At 42.6% G+C, this 22,425-nt stretch overlaps 2 protein-coding genes across 4 annotated transcripts in view; both read left to right on the forward strand.

Moving 5' to 3' along the window:
- Positions 1 to 7,789: 7,789 nt before the first annotated feature.
- LOC121582280 (G2/mitotic-specific cyclin-B1) lies at positions 7,790 to 11,568 on the forward strand. Of its 3 annotated transcripts, XM_041897982.2 has the most exons (11): positions 7,790 to 7,821; positions 8,000 to 8,034; positions 8,715 to 8,847; positions 9,260 to 9,391; positions 9,487 to 9,603; positions 9,793 to 9,984; positions 10,183 to 10,341; positions 10,425 to 10,661; positions 10,846 to 10,995; positions 11,187 to 11,297; positions 11,386 to 11,568. In XM_041897982.2, the coding sequence occupies exons 3-11, from the start codon at positions 8,728 to 8,730 to the stop codon at positions 11,497 to 11,499; spliced, it is 1,332 nt and encodes a 443-aa protein (XP_041753916.2). In that variant the 5' UTR covers positions 7,790 to 7,821; positions 8,000 to 8,034; positions 8,715 to 8,727; the 3' UTR covers positions 11,500 to 11,568. The 3 variants fall into 3 exon arrangements, with proteins under 3 accessions (XP_041753916.2, XP_045072579.1, XP_041753917.2); XM_045216644.1 differs by lacking the exon at positions 7,790 to 7,821 and having other exon boundaries at positions 7,889 to 8,034; XM_041897983.2 differs by lacking the exon at positions 7,790 to 7,821 and having other exon boundaries at positions 7,891 to 8,034; positions 9,493 to 9,603.
- Positions 11,569 to 13,186: 1,618 nt separating this feature from the next.
- LOC121582279 (SH2 domain-containing adapter protein D-like) overlaps positions 13,187 to 22,425 on the forward strand; it is a gene marked incomplete at its 3' end in the record, with an annotated part of 93,483 nt that continues 84,244 nt past the window's right edge. Inside the window, exon 1 of the mRNA XM_045216645.1 lies at positions 13,187 to 13,867. Coding sequence (XP_045072580.1) covers positions 13,433 to 13,867 — 435 coding nt within the window. The remainder of the gene's footprint in view (positions 13,868 to 22,425) is intronic.

Raw genomic sequence — 22,425 nt, forward strand, 5'->3', positions numbered from 1 at the left:
CAACCTGGAATTAAAATGGATGTTTGGGGGGTTTGTATCATTTGATATATACAATATGCCTACCACTTTGAAGATGCAAAATATTTTATATTGTGAAACAAACAAGAGATAAGACAAAAAAATAGAAAACTTGAGTGTGCATAACTATTCACCCCATCATTTAGCGCCATCCATCATTCTTTCAATTCTGACCAGTTTCCCAATCCCTGCAGATGAATAACATCCCCACAGCATGATGCTGCCACCACCATGCTTCACTGTGGGGATGGTGTTCTCGGGGTGATGAGAGGTGTTGGGTTTGCGCCAGACATAGCATTTTCCTTGATGGCCAAAAAGCTCAATTTTAGTCTCATCTGACCAGAGTACCTTCTTCCATATGTTTGGGGAGTCTCCCACATGGCTTTTGGTGAACATTATGTTTGCTTATTTTTTTCTTTAAGCAATGGCTTTTTTCTGGCCACTCTTCAGTAACGCCTAGCTCTGTGGAGTGTACGGCTTAAAGTGGTCCTATGGACAGATATTCCAATCTCCGCTGCGGAGCTTTGCAGCTCCTTCAGGGTTATCTTTGGTCTCTTTGTTGCCTCTCTGATTAATGCCCTCCTTGCCTGGTCCGTGAGTTTTGGTGGGCGGCCCTCTCTTGGCAGGTTTGTTGTGGTGCCATATTCTTTCCATTTTTTAATAATGGATTTAATGGTGCTCCGTGGGATGTTCAAAGTTTCGGATATTGTTTTATATCCCAACCCTGATCTGTACTTCTCCACAACTTTGTCCCTGACCTGTTTGGAGAGCTCCTTGGTCTTCATGATGCCGCTTGCTTGGTGGTGCCCCTTGCTTAGTGGTGTTGCAGACTCTGGGGCCTTTCAGAACAGGTGTATATATACTGAGATCATGTGACAGATCATGTGACACTTAGATTGCACACAGGTTGACTTTACTTAACTAATTATGTGACTTCTGAAGGTAATTGGTTGCACCAGATCTTATTTAGGGGCTTCATAGCAAAGGGGGTGAATACATATGTACGCACCTCTTTTCCGTTATTTATATTTTAGAATTTTTTGAAACAAGTTTTTTTTCATTTTACTTCAAAATTTGGACTATTTTGTGTATGTCCATTACATGAAATCCAAATACAAATCAATTTAAATTACAGGTTGTAATGCAACAAAATAGGAAAAACACCAAGGGGGATGAATACTGTTGCAAGGCACTGTACCTTGTCACAACACAACTGATACATAATTCCATACATGTTATTTCATAGTTTTGATGTCTTCACTATTATTCTGCAATGTAAAAAACCCTTGAATGAGTTGGTGTGTCCAGACTTTTGACTGGTAGTGTAGGTGTAAATGTGTTTCTATCTAATGGGTGGCCCGTGATAGTTGGTGTTAAATTGAGCAGGACTAGTGAAATCACCTATCTGCTGTGCAAGTCATAAGATAAAAAGTGTAGCCTGTGCTGTGTGTGTAATGAGCCTGTCGTTGTGGTCGCTAGTGGCGAGCCATCAGCCACCAAGCGGCCCGGACATCCCCGACATCCCCCGTCTCCCGGATCACACTTCACACATCCATCATCCTCAGCAACTAATCTTCCCTCCAAAAAACGACGCTTCTATCGAGTCTCAGGGATCCGCTCCCGTGCGTTGACAAACCCGCAAGGAAATGACTTATTTATCATTCACGGCTGGGTGATTACTGAGCACTCGTCTTTAGATGGGGTCTCAGAACTTCATTTTTAAGTCTCTTCCTTGGAACACAAAACTGGGATGAGAAGCACGTTGCCTTGATAATTTCCCATGGGTGAGGCCCGTTGAATACTACTAGGCTGTGTCTAATTTGTCTGGAAAGGTGGTAGAGATACTCAAGAAGCCTGCTGGTTGATGTTTAGTGGCTCATGAAATCTCAACACAAATGTTTTCAACACTTTTAATTCTCTAGAACTTTGGACAGGAAAATGAGGGCAAGTTATAGCAAATGTCTCAAATTTCTTCTGGCAGCATCAAATAGGGACTGTTTCATAGCGTTAAGAATCAACTTATTTCTCTATCAGGAGGGTTATCAATGTTTTAATTTACCTTGGAAGGAAAACGAAGATTGCAATTGTCTACTTTCAGTCTAACTGGAGGTTTTGCCTAAAAAAATAAGACTAACAGCCTCATTAAATGCACTGAATCAATATGCAATTAAAAGACAAACAAGGTATTGATAGTATACTAAAGATTCCTGAGAATCAGTCAACCAGGACATTAAAACACAAGTGAGAAATCCATATATAATTAATAAGATCACAGACCAGAGTAAGCGATCCCTAACCCCCTGTGGCCACCCTCACAGTTACAAACATTCCAAAATCCAAATGTTTTTTTTCTCTCACATAATGTTTACATAATTTGTCAGATATTGCTTAGGTAGAGTATTTGGTCTTAACCAAAAAGCTAACTTAATTCTAAAGGGGCTTGAAAGCCTTCCAAACTTGTGTCAATTCTGATGCTGCTTTCTCCATGTCTGCTTATCACTGGCTCTGCCATCGTCCTGTCAGCCTCACACCCACGTGGGGACTGATGGGAGGGGCTGGATGGGGATGGTCTGCATGTCTCAGCAGCACCAGAGACATGAATACCCCATTCCTCACTCCAGCCTCCATCCCAACAGAAGCACACTCAGGGAAGGTAATAGGTTGACATTAGGGTGAAGAGATCTCAGTCTCAAGGGAATGGGAAGTACTGCACTCTCTCTTTTAATGGCTTTTGATATCAACACCATTTGAAGACCCCAATCAGCCCAGTCCGCCGTGGCACGTGCAGAGACACTGCAGATGCATTAGCATGACAATAACAGCTATACGACTGAGACAAAACAACAGGGTCACATTTCTCATTTTTTGTTGCCCCAAAACTGCAGAAGCTGGAGCCCATTTCCTAGAAAGGCCCCCTGAGACACTCCATAGTGGCCCTCTACGGCTTTCCATAAGAGCATCCATTACACTAAATCCTTTTCCTGCATCCCCCAGAACAAAGCTAACCTCTCAGATTGGCTGGTGGTGCTGTAACTCTGCTGTGAGTGTGTACAGACTGGCGATAAAGACTGACAGTTTGACCTGATCATACAAAAGACACAGTTGAGTTTACCTACAGTTTGCCATCATAAAAATGCATTACAGCGAATTAAGCTGAAAGAAAATGAGGAGGAAGAGGAAGAGGAATATTCACTTCATCACAGTGTCTGTCTTGCATTACAATCAATATGAATCTAACCAACCCAACAGCAATTCTGACTTTGATAATTGCGCTTCTGAATAAATTAAATTGTGCTCAAGGTGTGGCATGACCAACATAATGATAATTTTGTTGATATGAGCACGGGAGAGAGAGAGAGAGTAAAAAACTAGTGATGGAGATTATGCAAAGCTAGCTAGTCCATTAGCAGGTTCAAAGAGATGAGCAGAGCTGTGACCCCCGTATGGTGTGTAAATATGGTGATGCGTACCAGCCGTGCATTAGAGGACGTGCAAGGAGGCGGAACAGAACAGAAGAGTGAGAGATCTGAGCTGCCTGTAAACTTTCATTTGTCAGTGGCTATTGACTGTGTCAGGATGAGTGGGGAGGCAGGGCTGTGGACCATCAGCATCACAGCTGCATCAGGAGCTCCCACAGAAATACACAGACACATGGTAGCATCAGCCAAGAGTTACACTCAGGTCACTCAAGCCAGGTCAATGTTCTCTCTCCAAAGATAGATGCAGAGTACATCTAAGAGCCTTGGACTTCTTGGAGCAGTTCATATTCATATGGACCACTGTACTTTTAATTTCAGCTCTTCAGAAACACAGATACCACATTTCCCAATGCTCCATTTTTTGCTAGCCTGTAAACCACACAGCTGAGAAACTACTGACAGGGAGATATGTCTGCTGTCTGAATGCTGTGGAAATGGGTGACATACTTAGGAGGGTTCAATAGGTAACATGTCATCTTCTGTGTTCCATGTGCCAGAGAGAACAGAGGCCTGGCACACATCTAGTGGCACGATGATCAGTAAATAGGGAGACACATCTTGAGAGAGAGAGAGAGAGAGAGAGAGAGAGAGAGAGAGAGAGAGAGAGAGAGAGAGAGAGAGAGAGAGAGAGAGAGAGAGAGAGAGAGAGAGAGAGAGAGAGAGAGAGAGAGAGAGAGAGAGAGAGAGAGAGAGAGAGAGAGAGAGAGAGAGAGAGAGAGAGAGAGAGAGAGAGAGAGAGAGAGAGAGAGAGAGAGAGAGAGAGAGAGAGAGAGAGAGAGAGAGAGAGAGAGAGAGAGAGAGAGAGAGAGAGAGAGAGAGAGAGAGAGAGAGAGAGAGAGAGAGAGAGAGAGAGAGAGAGAGAGAGAGAGAGAGAGAGAGAGAGAGAGAGAGAGAGAGAGAGAGAGACCAATACCAATGAGATGCAATGGGATCATAAGACAACCAGAACTGAGAGTGATGCTGGGGGAGGATGAGCTGCGGCAGACGGAGAGTCAAACCTACACAACGTCACACAAGCAAATGGAGAGCCACCTCCCTAAGTGAGTCACCCTGCGGATTCTACCTTAAAATAACACTGTTTTATGATCTGTACTCCTTTCATATGATAGGCCTATATGATTTTAGAAGGTGTTTGAGAAGCACCCAAATACCCCCAAGAAAAAGTAGGCCATCCCAGCAGGTAGTCCTAGTGTTCTACTTAGGTCTTACATATGGCATTATCACTTCAAAAAGCAAACATCTTAAGCATTTTAGATTGCAGAGAGGCTCAGGAATAATATTTGACTGTGAGGGAGATTTCTCACGCAAATCTTCAAGAGAGGAGCCTTATTGAAGATGGGAGAGGATTCTGTTATTAGAACATTATGTGCCTCTGGAGCATACTGAATCTCACAGATAGTGGTGAGAAAAAGATTAATAACCATAATCAGAGCAGTATCTAAATATAGACTCCCATTAACCAGCTGGCCTTCATAAATGTGAATAAGCCATCAGGTCAAATGGGATAAAAGACTGACAGGGCTGAGAGACAAACTGAGAGACGGATATTGTGGGCCCTGCCTTGAGTCATTGGGTCAGAACGGTCTGCATCTCAGACGGTCCACCTAAAATAATGCATTGGCACTGTGATGTGGCCCCATGAAAACAGAGTACACATTGAGAACAAAGAAAGACTGACTAACTAGTGGAATATCACTCAAACTACAGCCAATTCAATTCGATACCATTATTTCACATTGAAGCCACATAAAGACTTTCACAAGAAGGAGGTCAAGCCAAGCAACACCTGTTTTCATTGTATATAGAACACATCTGAGATGACTCCATAATAAACTATATATGAATATACTCTTATCTCATTCCTCATATCTATGCACAGCTGGGCCCGGGCAGAGAACAACACATGAATCAGAGTAGTAATCTATCCCTGTCCGCCCTCACAGAACAAGAAACATTAATACTGCATTTCATCTCACCTGCTGGGTGGCTCTATGGAACTAGTGACTGCAGGTGACAGCCACTGTGATGTTGAATGAACTGCTGGAGCCACCTGCCTCTGCCCTTAGCTTATGATGGTCTGTGTTTCTCTGGTCTCCACGGTGATTGACAGGTATGGGATAGCAAACAAAGCAATGCAATCAAACAGCGAAAGCGGACGTGGGGGACCTATCCACATGCAGCAGGATCAAAGAAGAGACATGAACTACACTAGAGCAGACCTGCACTGCAATATTGATGCTTTACTGGGGAAACAGTGGACAAAGAGACATGACACTCTTACCTCTCTATGTATGTTGTGCTAGGTTGGAAGTTGGAACCACAGGTGTATATCATGTTTATATTCATAGCCTCAGTCGCCTGACTTGATTGATGAGGCAGACTGTGTACAGAGAATATGGAGAATATGGACTGCTGGAGAATATAGACTGTCCAGATGCTACCCTCCTCTCCATGACTGATGTTTAGAGTGGGGCGCTAGCTATGCAGAGGTCATGGGTTCAAATCCAACTGGGACCACAAACACATACTACACATGTAAGTACTCACTGCAGAGTAAGTAACTTTGGATAAAAGCATCTGCTAAGCAGCTTACATTATTGTATTATATAATTAAAGCTGGTTACAGATCTTGGAGTGAGAATGATAAGTAGCTGACTGAGACTGTTGCTGAGGCTGGTCAAGACCTTGTGGCCTCTGGGTAGGCTTAGCAGTTGTAGATATTGGTGGCCAGTAACTTACTTGACCCAGTACTCATTACTTGTTTTATATGAATGCAGTCAGACCAGTGGAGCGTGGAGTGAGATTTGTAAGCTGCAGTGTTTACCTGATATAAAAATGTTTATGAATTATTGATGTTTCTCAAAGAGCTCAGTTTGGTAAATGAGAGTATGTTGTTGCATGACTTGAAACTGAATTGCCAGCAACAATACCCAAGGTACTGTAGGTAGGAAAACAGTCTGATATTCAGTGTGTGTGTGTGTGTGTGTGTGTGTGTGTGTGTGTGTGTGTGTGTGTGTGTGTGTGTGTGTGTGTGTGTGTGTGTGTGTGTGTGTGTGTGTGTGTGTGTGTGTGTGTGTGTGTGTGTGTGTGTGTGTGTGTGTGTGTGTGCCTGTGTGTTCTCTTAGCAGGAGATATAAAGCCTATCAACATAAAGCAGGCTCTGTATTGTAATCTCCCTCTGATTTCTCCAACCACTTACCTTCACATCTGTGGGAACACTGGGGCTTCACAGAGGAGCCTGAAAACAAAAGCATAAACTGTGTGTCAGAATGGCTCTGTCTGAAATAAATCAATACTGCATGACCGTTGATTTTCATTTTGATCAATTTTTAAACCATCTAAATGCGAACCCATTCATAACACGTTTCAAGTGTTACATGGAACCTATGAGTAATTCATGAATTATGTACTGTGGTAGAAATTATAGGGCAATCAAAAACATGTTTTTACAGATTGATAGGGGGTCTCTGAAAATATCTCTGAAATACTAAAATATACTCTATGAAACTGTGAATCACATTAATGATCAAATTGTCATAACCTAGCCCACTATATTATGATGGGTCAGGGGCCTGAAGTCGGGGGCCATGGGAAGGTGCCCTGCATGTCCGTTTGGTAATCTGGCCCTGTGATGACAGGCTAATTGTTTTTTTCACCAATTAGATCTGAAAAATATCTGACGTCAAAAGACAAATTAGTGGAATAAAGATCAGAATTGTGCTGCTTGTCAAAGTGCAGTTGAAATAGCTTAGCGCTAGACAATTGTTTTTTTAATGATGGATTTATGCTGCATTCATAAAAAAGTGGGAGGTGGGAATTTACCAGTTGTGAAGTCATAAATGCTTTCGTGTGCTTTGAACTCGTTGAGAAACGCCAATTGGCTAATGGCCAACCAGCTGCATAAACCAGAAAGCTAAAAGTACAGCTATCATGCTTGTAAACAAATGAGGGTTAACAAATGTTTATTTTTATTTTTATAGATTGTTGTTTATAAATAATGTTTTGTTGTTGCATTTAACTGCCGAAAATGCTATTATCGCGGTAATTTCCTTAATAGGTGATGTCAGAGGTCAGCATGTGGGAGAAGTGGGAGCTCATGCCACGTTCATGTGCTAGTACAAATTAGAAAACTCCGAAATCTCCGACTTGCTGACTTGTTGAACACGGCACTTGTATAACTAACTACAACCAGTTAGCAAATTGAACATTTGAGAGTTTCCTAGTTTACTAGCACTTGAACGCAGCATCAGGACGATATAGGACTTTCCCACTAGTAATTACCAGTTGGAGGGCCGTTCAAGTGGATCTTTCCCAGTCGTATGTGGTAAATTCCCACTTCCCACTTGGTTACACGAACGCAGCATGAGTCTAACCATTTACAATCAATGTCATTGAACACAGCTGTTGCATAAACTCGCTACATGGCAGCTGTAAATTTCATTGAATATCAGTGGAGTTATAATTTAGAGCTGAAACGTAGCTTTCTTTCTGTTCTTTTGCAGGGTTAGCATTCATTGTGGCTTCTCAAATAACGCAGGTAAGTAAGCTACACTCAATGATTTATATATACATAATTGGCTGCAGTAGGTTACTGCCAGTGCAAGGTTTGCTACTAGTGGTTGCTGCCTGGTGTCATAGATGTAACATAGTAAATGTAAATCTGGGACACTCAAATTAGTATGATATGTTACGCTTTGGTATGATTACATAAGATAAGCTTACTTAAAGCAAAATTGTAAGGAGGGTGGGCAGGAATGTCTAGCAACCCAAAGGTTGCGTGTTCGAATCTCATCATAGACAACTTTAACATTTTAGCTAATTAGCAACTTTGAAACTACTTTTTGACTACTTGACAACTACTTAGCATGTTAACTAACCTTAACCCTTTAACCTAACCCCTAGCCTAGCTAACATTAGCGTTAGCCACCTAGCTAATGTTAACTCCTACAAAATGGAATTCGTAACATATCATACGTGTTGCAAATACGTAACATTAGACGAAATGGATGGACATCCACAATTTTAATATATCCAAAATTAAATGTAACATATCTTACTAAATGGATGGAGACAGATTTACTATATATCGTTATGTCTACCCCTGAGTCCAGGTCACTGATTAGCCTATGGGTTTCCATCAACATTGTTGATGGGCGGGTACAGCGTGTTTTGTAGAACGACAAATATTCCATAGATCTGTTTTAAAATCTGTTTTAGGCGGCTGAAAGTAATGCCAGAAGAGACCAATATTACTGCAAAACCTGTCGTCTCAATGCCTTACAACTTGAGGTCCAAATTGCCCGTGAAAGTGGCCAATCCTTCATATCAGGAAGAATGTGCAGTTCCAAAGGTAACGTTATGACAGATGCGTTGATATTTATGGTAGGCTAATAGTGAACTGTCATTGGTTATACTGGTGTACAAGAATGTTGTCATTCTACATGTGGCAGTCTCTTCTTGGGACAGTTAGCCATTCTTATTTGGCTACTGTGAAGGCACAATCTGGGATATTTCTAGCCCTTATGTATGGCCTTGGGTTCTCAAGAGCTAGGATATTTCCTTCTGTTCAGTAGATATTTCACTTAATTTATGCCCATTGGGTATTGAAGAATATTATGAATGCCTCATGTCTTCCACATCTTAACCCAACATATAAATTGACATTTTAGTATTTGTAAATATACTTTATAACAAACCAAGTGACGGGGCTACTGTTGGATTGAAACAAACTCACGATTGTGCTTTTAAATGTTGAATTGAAGGTCCAGACCAAGTCAGAGGAGAATGTTTCCTTACCAGGAAAACCTGTCACCTCATATGGCCTGAGGTCCAGGGTGCCTTTGGGAAATGCAGCAAACAAACTGAACAACAACGCCAAAGGAATTAAAACAAATGTAAATATTTCTCTTTTGTCAATTAATATATTTATTACTACAGTTTGGTTTTTGGTGCAACTTTTGAATGATTATCTGCATTTTATTTTCCTGAGAAACAGACCGGTGTTCACGTCAAACCAGCCCAACGTAAGCAGAGTGCTACTGAAAGAGTCCGTGTTGTTATTTCAAAGGAAGACAAGGAGAACACTGGGGCTGGCAACTGTGACCTGGTGAGATTTCAGGAGAAAAGGTTGAAGCCGTGCTTGGCTGTAGTCGGATATGCATTACTCTTCTATGTAAATGTTTCATGTTAATCCAATATGCTCAAATCAGAGTTCATCTGTTCATGCGCAGTAGTTGTCTGTAGTTCAGTTTCACAAAGAATTCCATCCACATCTCCATATCTTGTTGTCCTTTAGGCCAAGCCCATTCTAGCTGCCCCTGAGGAGCCTCAGAGCCATGAGGCCACTCGGAACGAGGGGCTCAATGTGCCACAGGCCTTCTCACATGCCCTGCTCAACATCCCAGATGTGGACTCTGCAGACGCAGGCGACTCCTCGCTGTGCAGTGACTATGTGAAAGACATTTATGCTCATCTAAGGAACCTGGAGGTTTTCAAATTGGACAAATCTCTGTCATCTATCTCTTGTTTTGTTCTGAGACTAATTACATTTAATGTGATTATTTTTTTTTGGGGGGGGGGGTTGCCAATAAGCGGCAACACCTGTTTCCCCTTTTCACTACATTAACCATTATTAGTTATGATCCTGAGTCTTGCCACAGACCCCTCTCTTCTCAATGTCTGACAGGTTGCCATGGCTATCAAACCATGTTATCTGCAGGGGTGTGATGTGACAGGGAGCATGCGGAGTATTCTAGTTGACTGGCTGGTACAGGTCCAGAGTCAGTTCAGACTGCACCAGGAGACCCTCTACATGACTGTTGGGATCATTGACCGCTTTCTCCAGGTATAGCTTGTTTTTCCTCTGATGGTCAGATACATTTGAGTTATTTATATATATATTTTTAATCCATTTTCTTTTTTGCTCAGGACAATCCAGTGCCAAAGAAGTCTCTGCAATTGGTTGGTGTCACTGCGATGCTCATCGCTTCCAAGTACGAGGAAATCTCTCCTCCCGTGGTGGAGGACTTTGCCCATACAACAGACTTCACATACTCCTGTGCTGAGATACGCTTGATGGAAATGACCATTCTGAAAGCCTTGAACTATGAACTGGGACGACCACCCCCAGTTCACTTTCTAAGGAGAGCTGCCAAGGTTGGGAAGGTGCGTTTTTGAATTTAATACAGCTCTCCTGAAGTGAACTCACCCAACTTGCTTCATGCTATAACTGACAACCTTATTTTTGTATTCCTTAATTGAACTTGCTGACCAGCTATTTAAAAGTTACCATTGGATCGGAGCCACATGGCAACAAATGATATTGCATGCCAGTACACTTATCTTTCAGCTTCAGCCTGTTGGTTATGGGCTGGCTAAATACCTGCTGGAGCTGACCCTCCTGGACTATGCCTCAGTTCACTATCCACCATCCCTCACCGCTGCTGCAGCTGTTGCTTTATCATTCAGGATCTTTCAAGATTCTGCTGGTTATGAATGGGTCAGTAATGAGCAACTAATATTTTAGACTTATGTGAAGTGTATGAAACTAGACACTTTTAACCCATCATTTGATTATTTTTTTTTGGGGGGGTTATGACTCCGGATAAAGGTACAGTTATGGAGTGAAATTTGTCAACAGAACAGTGTTTAAGTTTAACAGTGAATTGATACCTAATGTTTGCTTCATAGACCCCAGCCCTGCAGCACTACACGGGCTACACAGAGCTCTCTCTGCTACCTGTGATGCAATGCATTGCCAAGATGCTGGAGCGCTTGAGTGATGGCAGCATGAAACAGTTGGTGAGCCCAGCCTTTAGATTACTTTTAGCCCAGTGATGTACTGTAGGGCCACAGTGATGTTTAACTGAAACCCTTTTTTTTTCTCCAGTCAATCAAGCAGAAGTATGAAAACCTCAAACTACTCAGGGTCAGCTGTCTCCCAGAGCTGACATCTACCAGGGCTTACGCCTACATTAACAAACTATCCAACTCTCACTGTTGACACAAATGATTTACCCCATGTTTTTAGCACTTTTTAAACCATTTTTTAATAAATCTATAGTTTTCAATAGCTTGTCTTGATTTTAAAATGGTATTGGAAAATGATAAGCACCACATTGGGATCCACAGCAGACTCCTGCATCAGGGTGTTTAACTAAAAACGAGGGCTGATCAAAGTGAAACAGGGATTGGATGGGATAAAAGGAATTGCTCCATCTGCCTTCAACGTGTATGGCAAGATTTCAGCGACGAAAAAATACAAATCTATCTTAAATGCATTGCGCTGCTGCCTCTCCCAGGGGCCTTTCAGGGTTAAACTCCTAGCTGCACATTGTGCTCCTTGCTTGGGGGTGTGTAGTTATTAAATATTGCTTCATAAAAAGCCACTGCTGCAGCCTGGGCTTCTGCTAATGTGGGTTGTTGCTGTGATGCGTCTCCATCTAAAGGAAATAAGACTTGTCTGCTCTCTGATTGCAAAGTCAATTAGTGTTTACGACATGATCTCAAGGTCCCTCTGATGGGGCAGCAGACCTAGGAGAGATTTAGCTAGCTTCTATTGCTCTGCCTGTTTGTGGTGATGCAGTTCTATTCATTATATTGTCCTCCAAGTGTTGCTGAATCGCCCCTCTACTTCAGTCTGTTCCTCAATTCATCCACCTTGGTTGGAAAGTGAGGTAGCGGCAGCGTTCCTTTCCCTTTGGCGATGCAGTTCCAGACAAGTACACACTGACTGCAACTTCCAAAAACGTGATAGTGTATAAGTTTCAGGTTTTTATTAAATACTGGGTCTTACAGATTTTCCCATCAGTTTGTTGTGGGAGGATAGCCTGACGCTCTAGTCTAGATAAACTTGTATCAGGCTTTGCAGTAATGGAGGGATTTGTGGTGGGACTAGTAGTACCTGCATTAACCTGTACCTCTCCTCACTGGTCATGTGCAATCAGATCAGACTTCAGTGGCCATCTGGAGATGAAAGCGGTCTAGTTTGCACAAGAGCAGGAATTTTACCCTTCAGTCCAACTGCACGGTCATTGAACAAACCTTTGTCTTGCCTACATATGGACACTTGATCCAATGGAGAGGGACAAGGAACTTCCATGATCCTGAATAAAGGCAGCCTACCTTAGCTGGGTGTTCTCTGTAGTTCATTGAGCATTGTGATAATATTAGGGGAGGTATCTTCAAATGATTCTCATCCACATGAATCATTGTAGGAGCCTTTTTGGCCTACTTATGTGGATATGTAGTCTATAGTTTGTCTTATATTTAACTTAATAGAGGGCACTGTCACTGGGCACACAGGTATGGAGCATGCAGTTCTTAGTATGCTCACAGTTTCCATTTTGGAACAATTATATGGGCCTATGGTAATCACCTCTGCCTGTATGGAATTGATATTTTTATTTGCTTTTAAATGGGCAAAAGACCCAACCAAGGTCTACCACTAGATAGCAGTTGTGTTTTGCACGCGTTCTTAAATATTTTTAATCCCACGTGTTAATGGCTATCAGGGACTTTTACTAAATTATCAACTACAACAGCATACTATTAGGGAACAAACATGGACAATGTAACGACTCACGGATATTAATGTAAAACCAAGCATTTATTAGGCTAAATTAACATATCAGTCCGGTAGGTGGCAGTGAATGTTCTCAGGTATGAGGACAGGGAAGCGTATCCCACGCTTGCACAAGCGCTCTCCCATGTTGCGTAGCGGAGAGGACTTTGCTGTCAGATCAAAAGTGTCAGAGTTGCAGGAGATCAGAAAGTGCATTCTCTTGGTCAGCACAGTGTCCACGGACGGAGTAGGAGCTGGAGAAACAATCAGAAGCCAGTCGAGGTGATCTATAGGAATACAACGCGTAGGAGGATAGTGGCAGGAAAGGTGCAACGAAATATTTCAATAGACTTGTGAGCAATGCACTGGCAGCATGGCCAGATGGTTCAAGGAACACCTAGGATTCAAAACTACCAAAGCACCACCTCCGGCGCCCCCGAAACCGGACTACAGACATTGTCACGCCGCTGTGCCCGGTACGCCTGGCTACCAACAACCAAGCTCCGGGGCCACCTCTCTCTATCCAAGCCCCGCACAGCCGGACATTCTTGCTGCTTACAAACTACAAAAGGAACTGGACTTCGAAGACCCGTACACGGGAGGAGGAAATATTTCGTTTGGAACTGGTCTGGGCTCTGTGGGGTCGCCGGACATAAAGTATGTGTCACCAAAGCACCGGCTTATAAAGGTGGAAACAATCGAGAAAAGCAACTCTACTCCGGGCAGCGGTATCATATCCCAAGCTGTTGCTGTAGGGAACGTTAAATCTCCCACTTCACCACCACCTGAACATGAGAATAAAGAAAAGGTACGTTTTTATTTATTATTTTGTGTAGCCTTGAGCCTACCTCTCCAATATCCCACACCGGTAACCTTGTAGCCTTTATGGCACTATAGCCTACACAACTTTGAACAAGTCTAAATGACTAATTCGATTTTTTTAAATGTAAGATATTACAATCTATACACCTCGGTTCAATTAAAGAGATGGTTCAATAGTTCTGTGATGTGGGCGATTACATTTTCACTATTCAAACCCATTGATTACCATTGAAAGCAGTGGATCAGACCGTGTTCTATCATGTGTGGACTTTCTCAAACAGGGAATGGATAATTGAAACCGGGAGAACTACACTGAACAAATATAAATGCAACATTCAACAATTAAAGATTTTACTGAGTTACTGTTCATAAGGAAATCAGGCAGTTGAAATAAATTCATTGGGCCCTAATCTATGGATTTCACTTGACTGGGAATACAGATATGCGTCTGTTGGTCACAGAAACCTTAAAAAAAAAGTAGAGTTGTGGATCAGAACCAGTCAGTATGTGGTGTGACCACCATTTGCCTCATGCAGCGTGACACATCTTTGAGTTGATCAGGCAGTTGATTGTGCAATGTTGTCTCACTCCTCTTCAATGGCTGTGTGAAATTGCTGGATATTGGTGGGAACTGGAACATGCTGTCGGACACGTTGATCCAGAGCATCCCAAACATGCTCAATGGGTGACGTTTCTGGTGAGTATGCAGGCCATGGAAGAACTGGGACATTTTCAGCTTCCAGGAAGTGTGTACAGATCCCTGTGACATGGTGCTGTGCATTATCATGCTGAAACATGAGGTGGTGGCAGGTGGATAAATGGCTTGACAATGGGCCTCAGGATCTCTTCATGGTATCTCTAGATTAAATTGCAATTGTGTTAATTGTCGGTAGCTTATGCCTGCCCATACCATAACCCCACCGCCACCATGGGGCACTCTGTTCACAATGTTGACATCAGCAAACCGTGCGCCCACACGATGCCATACACTGTCTGCCATCTTCCCAGTACAGTTCCTTAAATGTAAGATATTACAATCTATCCACCTAGGTTCAATTAAAGAGATGGTTCAATTGTGATGTTGGCATTTACATGTCACTATTCAAACGCATTGGTTACTGTTGAAAGTAGTCGATCAGACCATGTTCCATCATGTGGGGACATTCAAACAGGGAATGGATTGTTGAAACTGGCAGAACTACACGGTGTATATGTCACTGTTCTCTCACACCTTTTGAACTGGGCCTGTGTGAAGGTGCCCAAGTGCATGTTTTCAAATAATCCAGACCCAGGTTCATTAAACTCTCTGCTCACCAAGCAAAATCTACACTTTTATAACTCATCTCTGTACTCTAGTCTACTTTGTCGCTGTCATCAACAGAAATAGTGTGTGGACCGGAGACAGATGGCAAGGACGCTTATGCAGTCAGTCAGTGTACACCATGTGCCCTGAAGCCTACTGCTTTTTAGGAACACACATACACTGGTTCATTGGAAGAAACCTGAGACATTCAATGTCAGTGATGTTAAGGAATGTACATCCCTCTCCGTCCAGCGCAGGCAGGGAGGAGGACCCAGGAAAAGCACAAGTGTGCATGTGTGAGAGAAAAGTGCAGAAGTATTTCTCAACGCTGCCAACACCCATACTGCATAACTCCGTCTACTATTCCCTGCTCTGAAACCCTAACTAATCACCTGTTGCCAGGTATTTGTTTACTCAACCTTACTACGTCAGACAAGATCATAGTAGTTTAGGTAGAGCACAACCAAAACCTTATGCAAAGTAAGGCTGCGTATTTACAATTCTGTTATGAAATTCCTTAGTCCCATAAACAGGTTACTTCCTCTCTCCACACCTCCTGTTGTAAGGTGCGGTTTGTTCAGTGTTGAGGGTGCCTGCCTGCCATTCCATAGGAGTTTTTCTATTTCAGTTCAAGTAGTGGTCATAAAATATGCCAGTAAGCAGTGTCGTACAGCAAAGGAACATGACAATTGGCAAGCCATTTAAAAGCTTGAAAAACCTCCATATAATAATTGTACAGTGATTTGCGTATTCAGAAATTGTCTTTTCATTTCTGAAAGTAGTTTCTCGTATGCAGCTGTCATCACATTCAACAATGCAGTGGTTTTTTTAATTGAATGATGAACAATGTTCCAGAGTTGACGAAATTAAAATAACGGCAAACTGAAGACTCTGTTTCCTCACAGCAACTGACTGCTGTTGGCTAATTAAACGGATTACCGCTGTCTCCTCTTAATTGGGGCTTATTTTGATCTCGGTAGTCAATTAGAGAAGGCATTCTCAAGCAGGAAAATACTGTTGCCTCGGTCTCCCCCCAACCCCCCTTTTTGCAATGGGCACTGGGCACATTTTAGATTTTAGTCATTTAGCAGACGCTCTTATCCAGAGCGACTTACAGTTAGTGAGTGCATACATTTTCATAATGTTGGAGGAGCTGGCAGCCAGGCAGATTGTTCTGTAACATGGTTTAAAAATCTCGCGCACTCAAACATGAGCATGATGAAATTGTATCAGATCCATGTGAGTGGTGGGTGAGTTAGAGGGGATTCTGATTCAGAAGACTGGATTTAGACTAAGACTAAGTAATAAAGATAGGAGACCGTCTCCAATAGAGTTGGATCTCTAGGCAACACAGGCCTTCAACCTTACACATGCTGACTTTTCGGACAGACAGGCCAAGGTAATGTTGTCAGGTACTGTTCCAGAAGGAGCTATTGTCTAGACTCCTGTAGGGTTTGTCTGCTGAGATGCACAACTGACATTGGTGTAGTGAGAGTGAGAGACCCCAAGTGTGATGGTTATGAACAGACATGTAGAATAGCCTATTCATTTTCCAATAGAACTACCTGTAGAAGCAAGTAGGCTTAACAGGTATTACACTGTATGTATTACACAAGTATTCCACTTGTTGTGGATTTGTTTTTTTGAAGACGGTCAACAATTTTTAAAAATCAGTTTTGGAGGTTGTCATGGTGAGGATTTTCTAATATAATAGCACTAGCCTCTGCTAGCTGATGATATGACTGTTCTTCAATGGAATAACAAAACAAACTGTCACTGTTATCAAACTTTTGTAACTGCACTGTTCTGCAAGTAAATGTGTTTTTGTAAAATGTTCAGTCAACTGTTAAAGGTAGTCCTTGTGCATAGAGTTGTATGGTTTGTGTAACTTTGCAATCATTGGTTTTTGTTTGACCATATATGTCAAAGTGAAAAATCTGATTCTCAGCATCACTCTTGTTACTGTGGAATTGCCCTTTACCAACAACCCTAGATGTGTAAAATCCTGGCTGCACCCTTACTGTGAGGACATATGATTTTCAGCTGGTTTCTCAGTAAAGCGCTATGCGTTGTCTCTGTTCAGATACAGATGATGGGTGGTGTAGACAGGCCTTGAGTGTCAGGCAGTTTCATCTGATGATAATGCTGCATTTCCAAACAGCCTTGTTCTGACATGGGGTGTTATTTATTAAGATATTTCACAGTTTGTAACATTATGGAATGTAGTGACATCAAGGCATGTATTATTCTTAGTTTAGGCCTACAACATATCAAAGCATGCAAGGATTCTGATCTTAATTACATTTCTTCAACTGAACATGATCTATTTTAGACCACACAATTTATGGAGACTATACAGGAACTTAATAGCCTGGTCAATTGTGCTGGCTGGAGTGAAATGCTGACTATAGGGAGAGAGAGCTAGGAAAAGAGGACCACACCACTGTCTTGTTACAGCCACAGCCCCATTGATGTTTTAATTACTTGACTAGTGGATGCTAATTATATAACCGCTTACCTAATGCTTGTGATGCCAATAGCAGAGTCTATACCGTCTAGTGTTTTGTCTAATCTCAACCCTCCAAAGCTTTTTTTTGTGTGGGGGGGGGGGAAAGCCCTGCAAGGTTGGGGAGTGAAAGCCTTAGTTCATGCATAATGATACAAGGTATGGTGATTTACATGAGACCTAGGCCTGCCCCATTTATTTCCATTCTGATGGGCTTTCTATTATAACGACGAGCACGTAGGAGCCAGCCACAGGTAAGAGCACCAGCTTGATTGTTGTTATTTTGAAATGTGTTGTTTTCCTGTTTTATAACGACCTTCATGGTAGAGGGAGATGATCAATTATTATCCAGCTAATTAAAGGCTCTCATCATCTCTCAGCTCTTCCCCCTGGCATGGTCTGGCCTTCTCTACTCTACTCCGCACTAACTTCTCAAGGACACATGAAAGTGATGACAGGCACAACCTATGAAATGTGTAAACAAAAGTAATAGTGCATAACAGTCTCCTTGTAAAATCATATTACTAAATATATTGCTGTGTGGCTTTATGAATTCATAAACTGTCCTTAACACCAGGGTTACTCTTGCCTTGATACCCTATGCAGCAGTGTTCTGGCCACGTTATAGTTCCCACCATGGCCCAATGAAGCAGTTGAGTGAATGGGGCCTCAATGAGTCCATAAGCTAGTTTACATACACTATCTATGTCTAGAATAATGCAGTATAGGATCATAAACACAACACAGGCAGCTGTCCCACAGCCAACTGCGACATTAGATTTGACAGATTTATTCCATGGTTATTTCCTTTTCCTTCCATGTACCTTTTAACAGCCTCTGACTCAGCGATTCATAAAGTCAAGTGATGCATTAGCAGCCAGGGAGACCATGGTTTATTTGTTTTGTCATTTTTATTTGTAATTCCTGTAATTGCCATCTGACAATCTCGGTTGTTCATCTCAAAATCCAATTTTCACTCACTCTTTTGTTTCTCTGCTTCTTTCCCTGCATACGGATGGCGTTTCTCTACTCTACATGTATATTTGAGTGTGTTGGTCCCCTTCACATCTCTTTTGAAATGATGACTGCTACAAGTGGGCATCAGCTGCCTGAGCCACCACAACGCTCCCCATCCCAGATCACATCTTAGATAATGGAATCAGAGCAGATGCTGTGAGCCAATCAGGTGTTGTTTAGCCGAGTCCTTGAAGGGACAGTTGTGTGTAATTAGCTTACGAGTAGCGTCTCAACAGCGCGTGGGGGTTTGAACCGACGCTCTTTAATTTCCCATGGAATAGACATGCTGCGGCTTTACCTCACGTCCCTTTGTCTTTGTCTTTCTGTTCCAATCTTGTTTGATGGTCTGATTGAATTTGTGTGAGTGTGTGTGTTCCTGCTGTTTCCCTCCAGCAGCAGTTTCTTGGTGTGTGGCTAAATCAAGGCTGTTTGACTGGCCTGTAGATTAGCAGTGCTTGGTGGTCTGAACTGTCCTCATCATTCCCTTACTATCTCAAAGCCTTGTTTAAAGCCTTGTTTAAAGCCTTGTTTAAAGCCTTTACTCTGGAGTTCCTCTCTTCAGGGGGATGTTCTTAGCGCATCCTGCTAGCTCTTTGTTGTTCTGTTTTCTACTCTGCTCTCCTCTCAGCCCTGGTAGTGATAGGAGAAATGTCAGACGTAAACACTACCCGGGCATCTGACCACCTCGTGGTGGACGGGCACAGGCACCAGAATCCATCATGTGATGCATGGGTGTCTCTAGACATATGGCCAGTCTCATACCTGTCTTACTATCAGATGGAAGCTGACAGGTTCTGATAGCTGGCTTTAGCTGAATGTCATAGCATTACAGGAAGTGCCCTTCTCCTCCCACACCCACCTCCACACAAACACACGCCTGTTTACTTACACTGTATCGCCAAGGAAGAAGTCTGAAAGGGATTGCTTTCCAAGTGTCAAACCTGAAAGGGGTTGTATTGCTGCTTAATTGTCTGCTCTGTGAAAGTCATTTCCAGATGTAACACCCATGGGAGGTTAAATGGTCTCTTTCATTCTTTAAGGGATATTTCTGGTCCAGGCAAACAGAGTAGAAGGCACAGAGTACAGTAGGTCTATACAGTAGGAGTTAAAACATGCTGACCCTTTACTTTAATGCTCGACAGAGTTTTAAGAATGCAAATAACTATACAGTAAAAAATAAAAGGTATGAGTTAATGATGACCAGAGAGCCTAGATAGTGATACTATGTGGAATTGAAAGCTAGTTAGGTCCATGGCGGGGGAAAGAATTTAGCTTTTTATTTAAAGATGATCAATGAAACATTTATTGTTATGTTCACTGGGTATGTTTCACAAGAAAATGAATACTTTCCACATTATGATGATTGATCAAAAAACAAGTTGTTGGTTGCTATGGATACACTGCCCCATAATTACAGCTGAGCCTGGTCTAAGATGATTGCTTTGGCGCAGCATCTCCTTGTAGTCCAGTTAGAGGACTGTTGGGTAGTTTTCAATCATGTTATTGTTCTCTGAAGTGTCCAAGAGGGCCATCCATTTGTTGAACTCTTCAAGGTATCCCAGCTGCCTTGGCAACTGGCACTATTGTATTCCAGCAACAGATTATCAAGCATTTCCAGGTGGACTGGGTAGCCATGTTTTTCTTTCTCTCCAAACAACAATACCCTTCTGTGGTGTGTTATGGGTGTATCATATTCTGTCCTTAACAGTTGCACAGGGAATCAGTTAATTAGGATATGCTTTCTAAATTCCTATGACCCAGGCAGGAATCCTGGAAGAGCTCTTTAGGAGGAAGGAACCCAGAGCTCTGCTGGTGCTGGGCCAACACAGCTAACTTTATTTGCACCCCGCCTCAACCCACCAGGATGATGTCATTCTGCGTGGGGAAGATGACTACACTACAGGATTACATGGAGGAATGACATGAGGACAAAACTCAGTTGTGAAATGTTGATCTGGTCAGGAAAGAGATTATGCATTGATACTGTAGATGTGGACTGTTTTATAGAGCTTTATACAACTTTATAATGACATTAATTGACTGTTTTCTGAAAGCTGAATGAAAATACTGAGTAGCATATGGTGTATAACTAGAAGTTTTACAATGGTTTAAGAGGAATGTTCACCTGCTTTTAGTGGTTAGAGCGTTGGGCCAGTAACGAAAAGGTCGCTGGTTTGAATACCCAAGCTGACAAGGTGAAAAATCTGTCAATGTGCTCTTGAGCAAGGCACTTAACCCTAATTTGTTCCAGGGGTGTTGTACTACTATGGCTGACCCTGTAAAACAACACATTTCACTGCACTTATCTGGTGTATGTCACAAAACATTTTGTTGCTTTTATTGGGTGGGGGACATATTAACCAATTTAACATGATGACAAAGTTTGAATGAGTGAACCCCCATGTACAATTCTAGTCCTGAGATCTGGAAACATGAAGACATTTTATTTTCTCTTTTTACCTAAAGAGGGTTAGCAGCAGCTTATCCTGGTACTGTAGCTGTTCCACTGTGTATTTCTCTAGGCTTTCAGCTGTACAACCTGCATGGCTCATGTGAACCCAACAGGTCACAAATGCCAGGCCCTGTATGCAGGCAGTTATTGGCCACTGTAGTCATGAGAGTGGTCTGTAGACACATGACACTGTTTTGTTTAATGACACAGTGTAGTACAGCCTGTAAGGGAAGCCCTGGTTGGTGTGCACATCGTCAGACACTGATTTAAAAGGAAACAAATTGAGCCCTGAGGTTTCATGCCATCCAGGGCACGCACAGAAAGTCTGCTTGAAGCGCGGGTATTTTTAACCGCCCCGCTGGTAGCTAACAGTAGGACGACCCTCAACCTCAACTCTGAGTACACCACACTGCTGCTCTCTCCACATAGTTGGCCATATTTGACCTATGCTGGGTTTTCTGTGTGTAGAACATAGGAATTATCCCATGGTATTTTAGATATAGTGTAGAGGGGAGTTGAGCTACACTGTTTCTCTATTTACTATCTGGGAGGTAGTGGAGCTCTTTAAGGTCTGTGCCCTACCATCACAGTGGAGCTGACCTATTATCTGTGCTCACTGACAGGTGCTGAGGCTGGAGTGAGTGTGTGTGTGTGTGTGTGTGTCTGCCAGTGGGGTCATGGTCTCCATAGCCACAGGCACCGTTGGGGAACTGGCCAAACCTCTCATTATAGACTGGATGGGCACTTATGTCTCTCCTGGGCTTTGTAGGACACAGATCTTGTTAGGGGTAGGGTTAGAGAGTTTGCCCTGCTGTTTTCCCTTCCATAATATCCTATAGTTACTACTGTATTACATGTATATCCGTTTTTAATACTCAGTCTCTAGGTGTAGGCCTAATATAGTTCAGCCACCATATAAATTGCTTGGTGCAGTGATTGGACCAAAGGTAAAGCAACCAGGCCACTGACAGTCTGCTTTTGTTTGATGGAAAATAAGGAACAAGAGGGTTGCTCCAGGATTAAGGAAGTGCTCCCTTCCTGACAGGAAGTGTTTACAACTTGGTGACATTCCCTTTTGACTGGGGCTGGGCAAGTCTGCGCTAGCTCGCCACTCTCGTACAGTCTGGGAATGTTGACTCTGATCCATGCTAAAATATAACCAGGCAGGGTTAATATTTCCTCATGTTGCAGCTTGAGCAAACTGGCAAAGGGATTGGGATTGTGACATTGTACTGTGTCAATACATAGCTGTGGTGTCGTGTTCTG

This window comes from Coregonus clupeaformis, unplaced genomic scaffold, assembly GCF_020615455.1.
Source record: "Coregonus clupeaformis isolate EN_2021a unplaced genomic scaffold, ASM2061545v1 scaf0765, whole genome shotgun sequence".
NCBI lineage: Eukaryota > Metazoa > Chordata > Actinopteri > Salmoniformes > Salmonidae > Coregonus > Coregonus clupeaformis.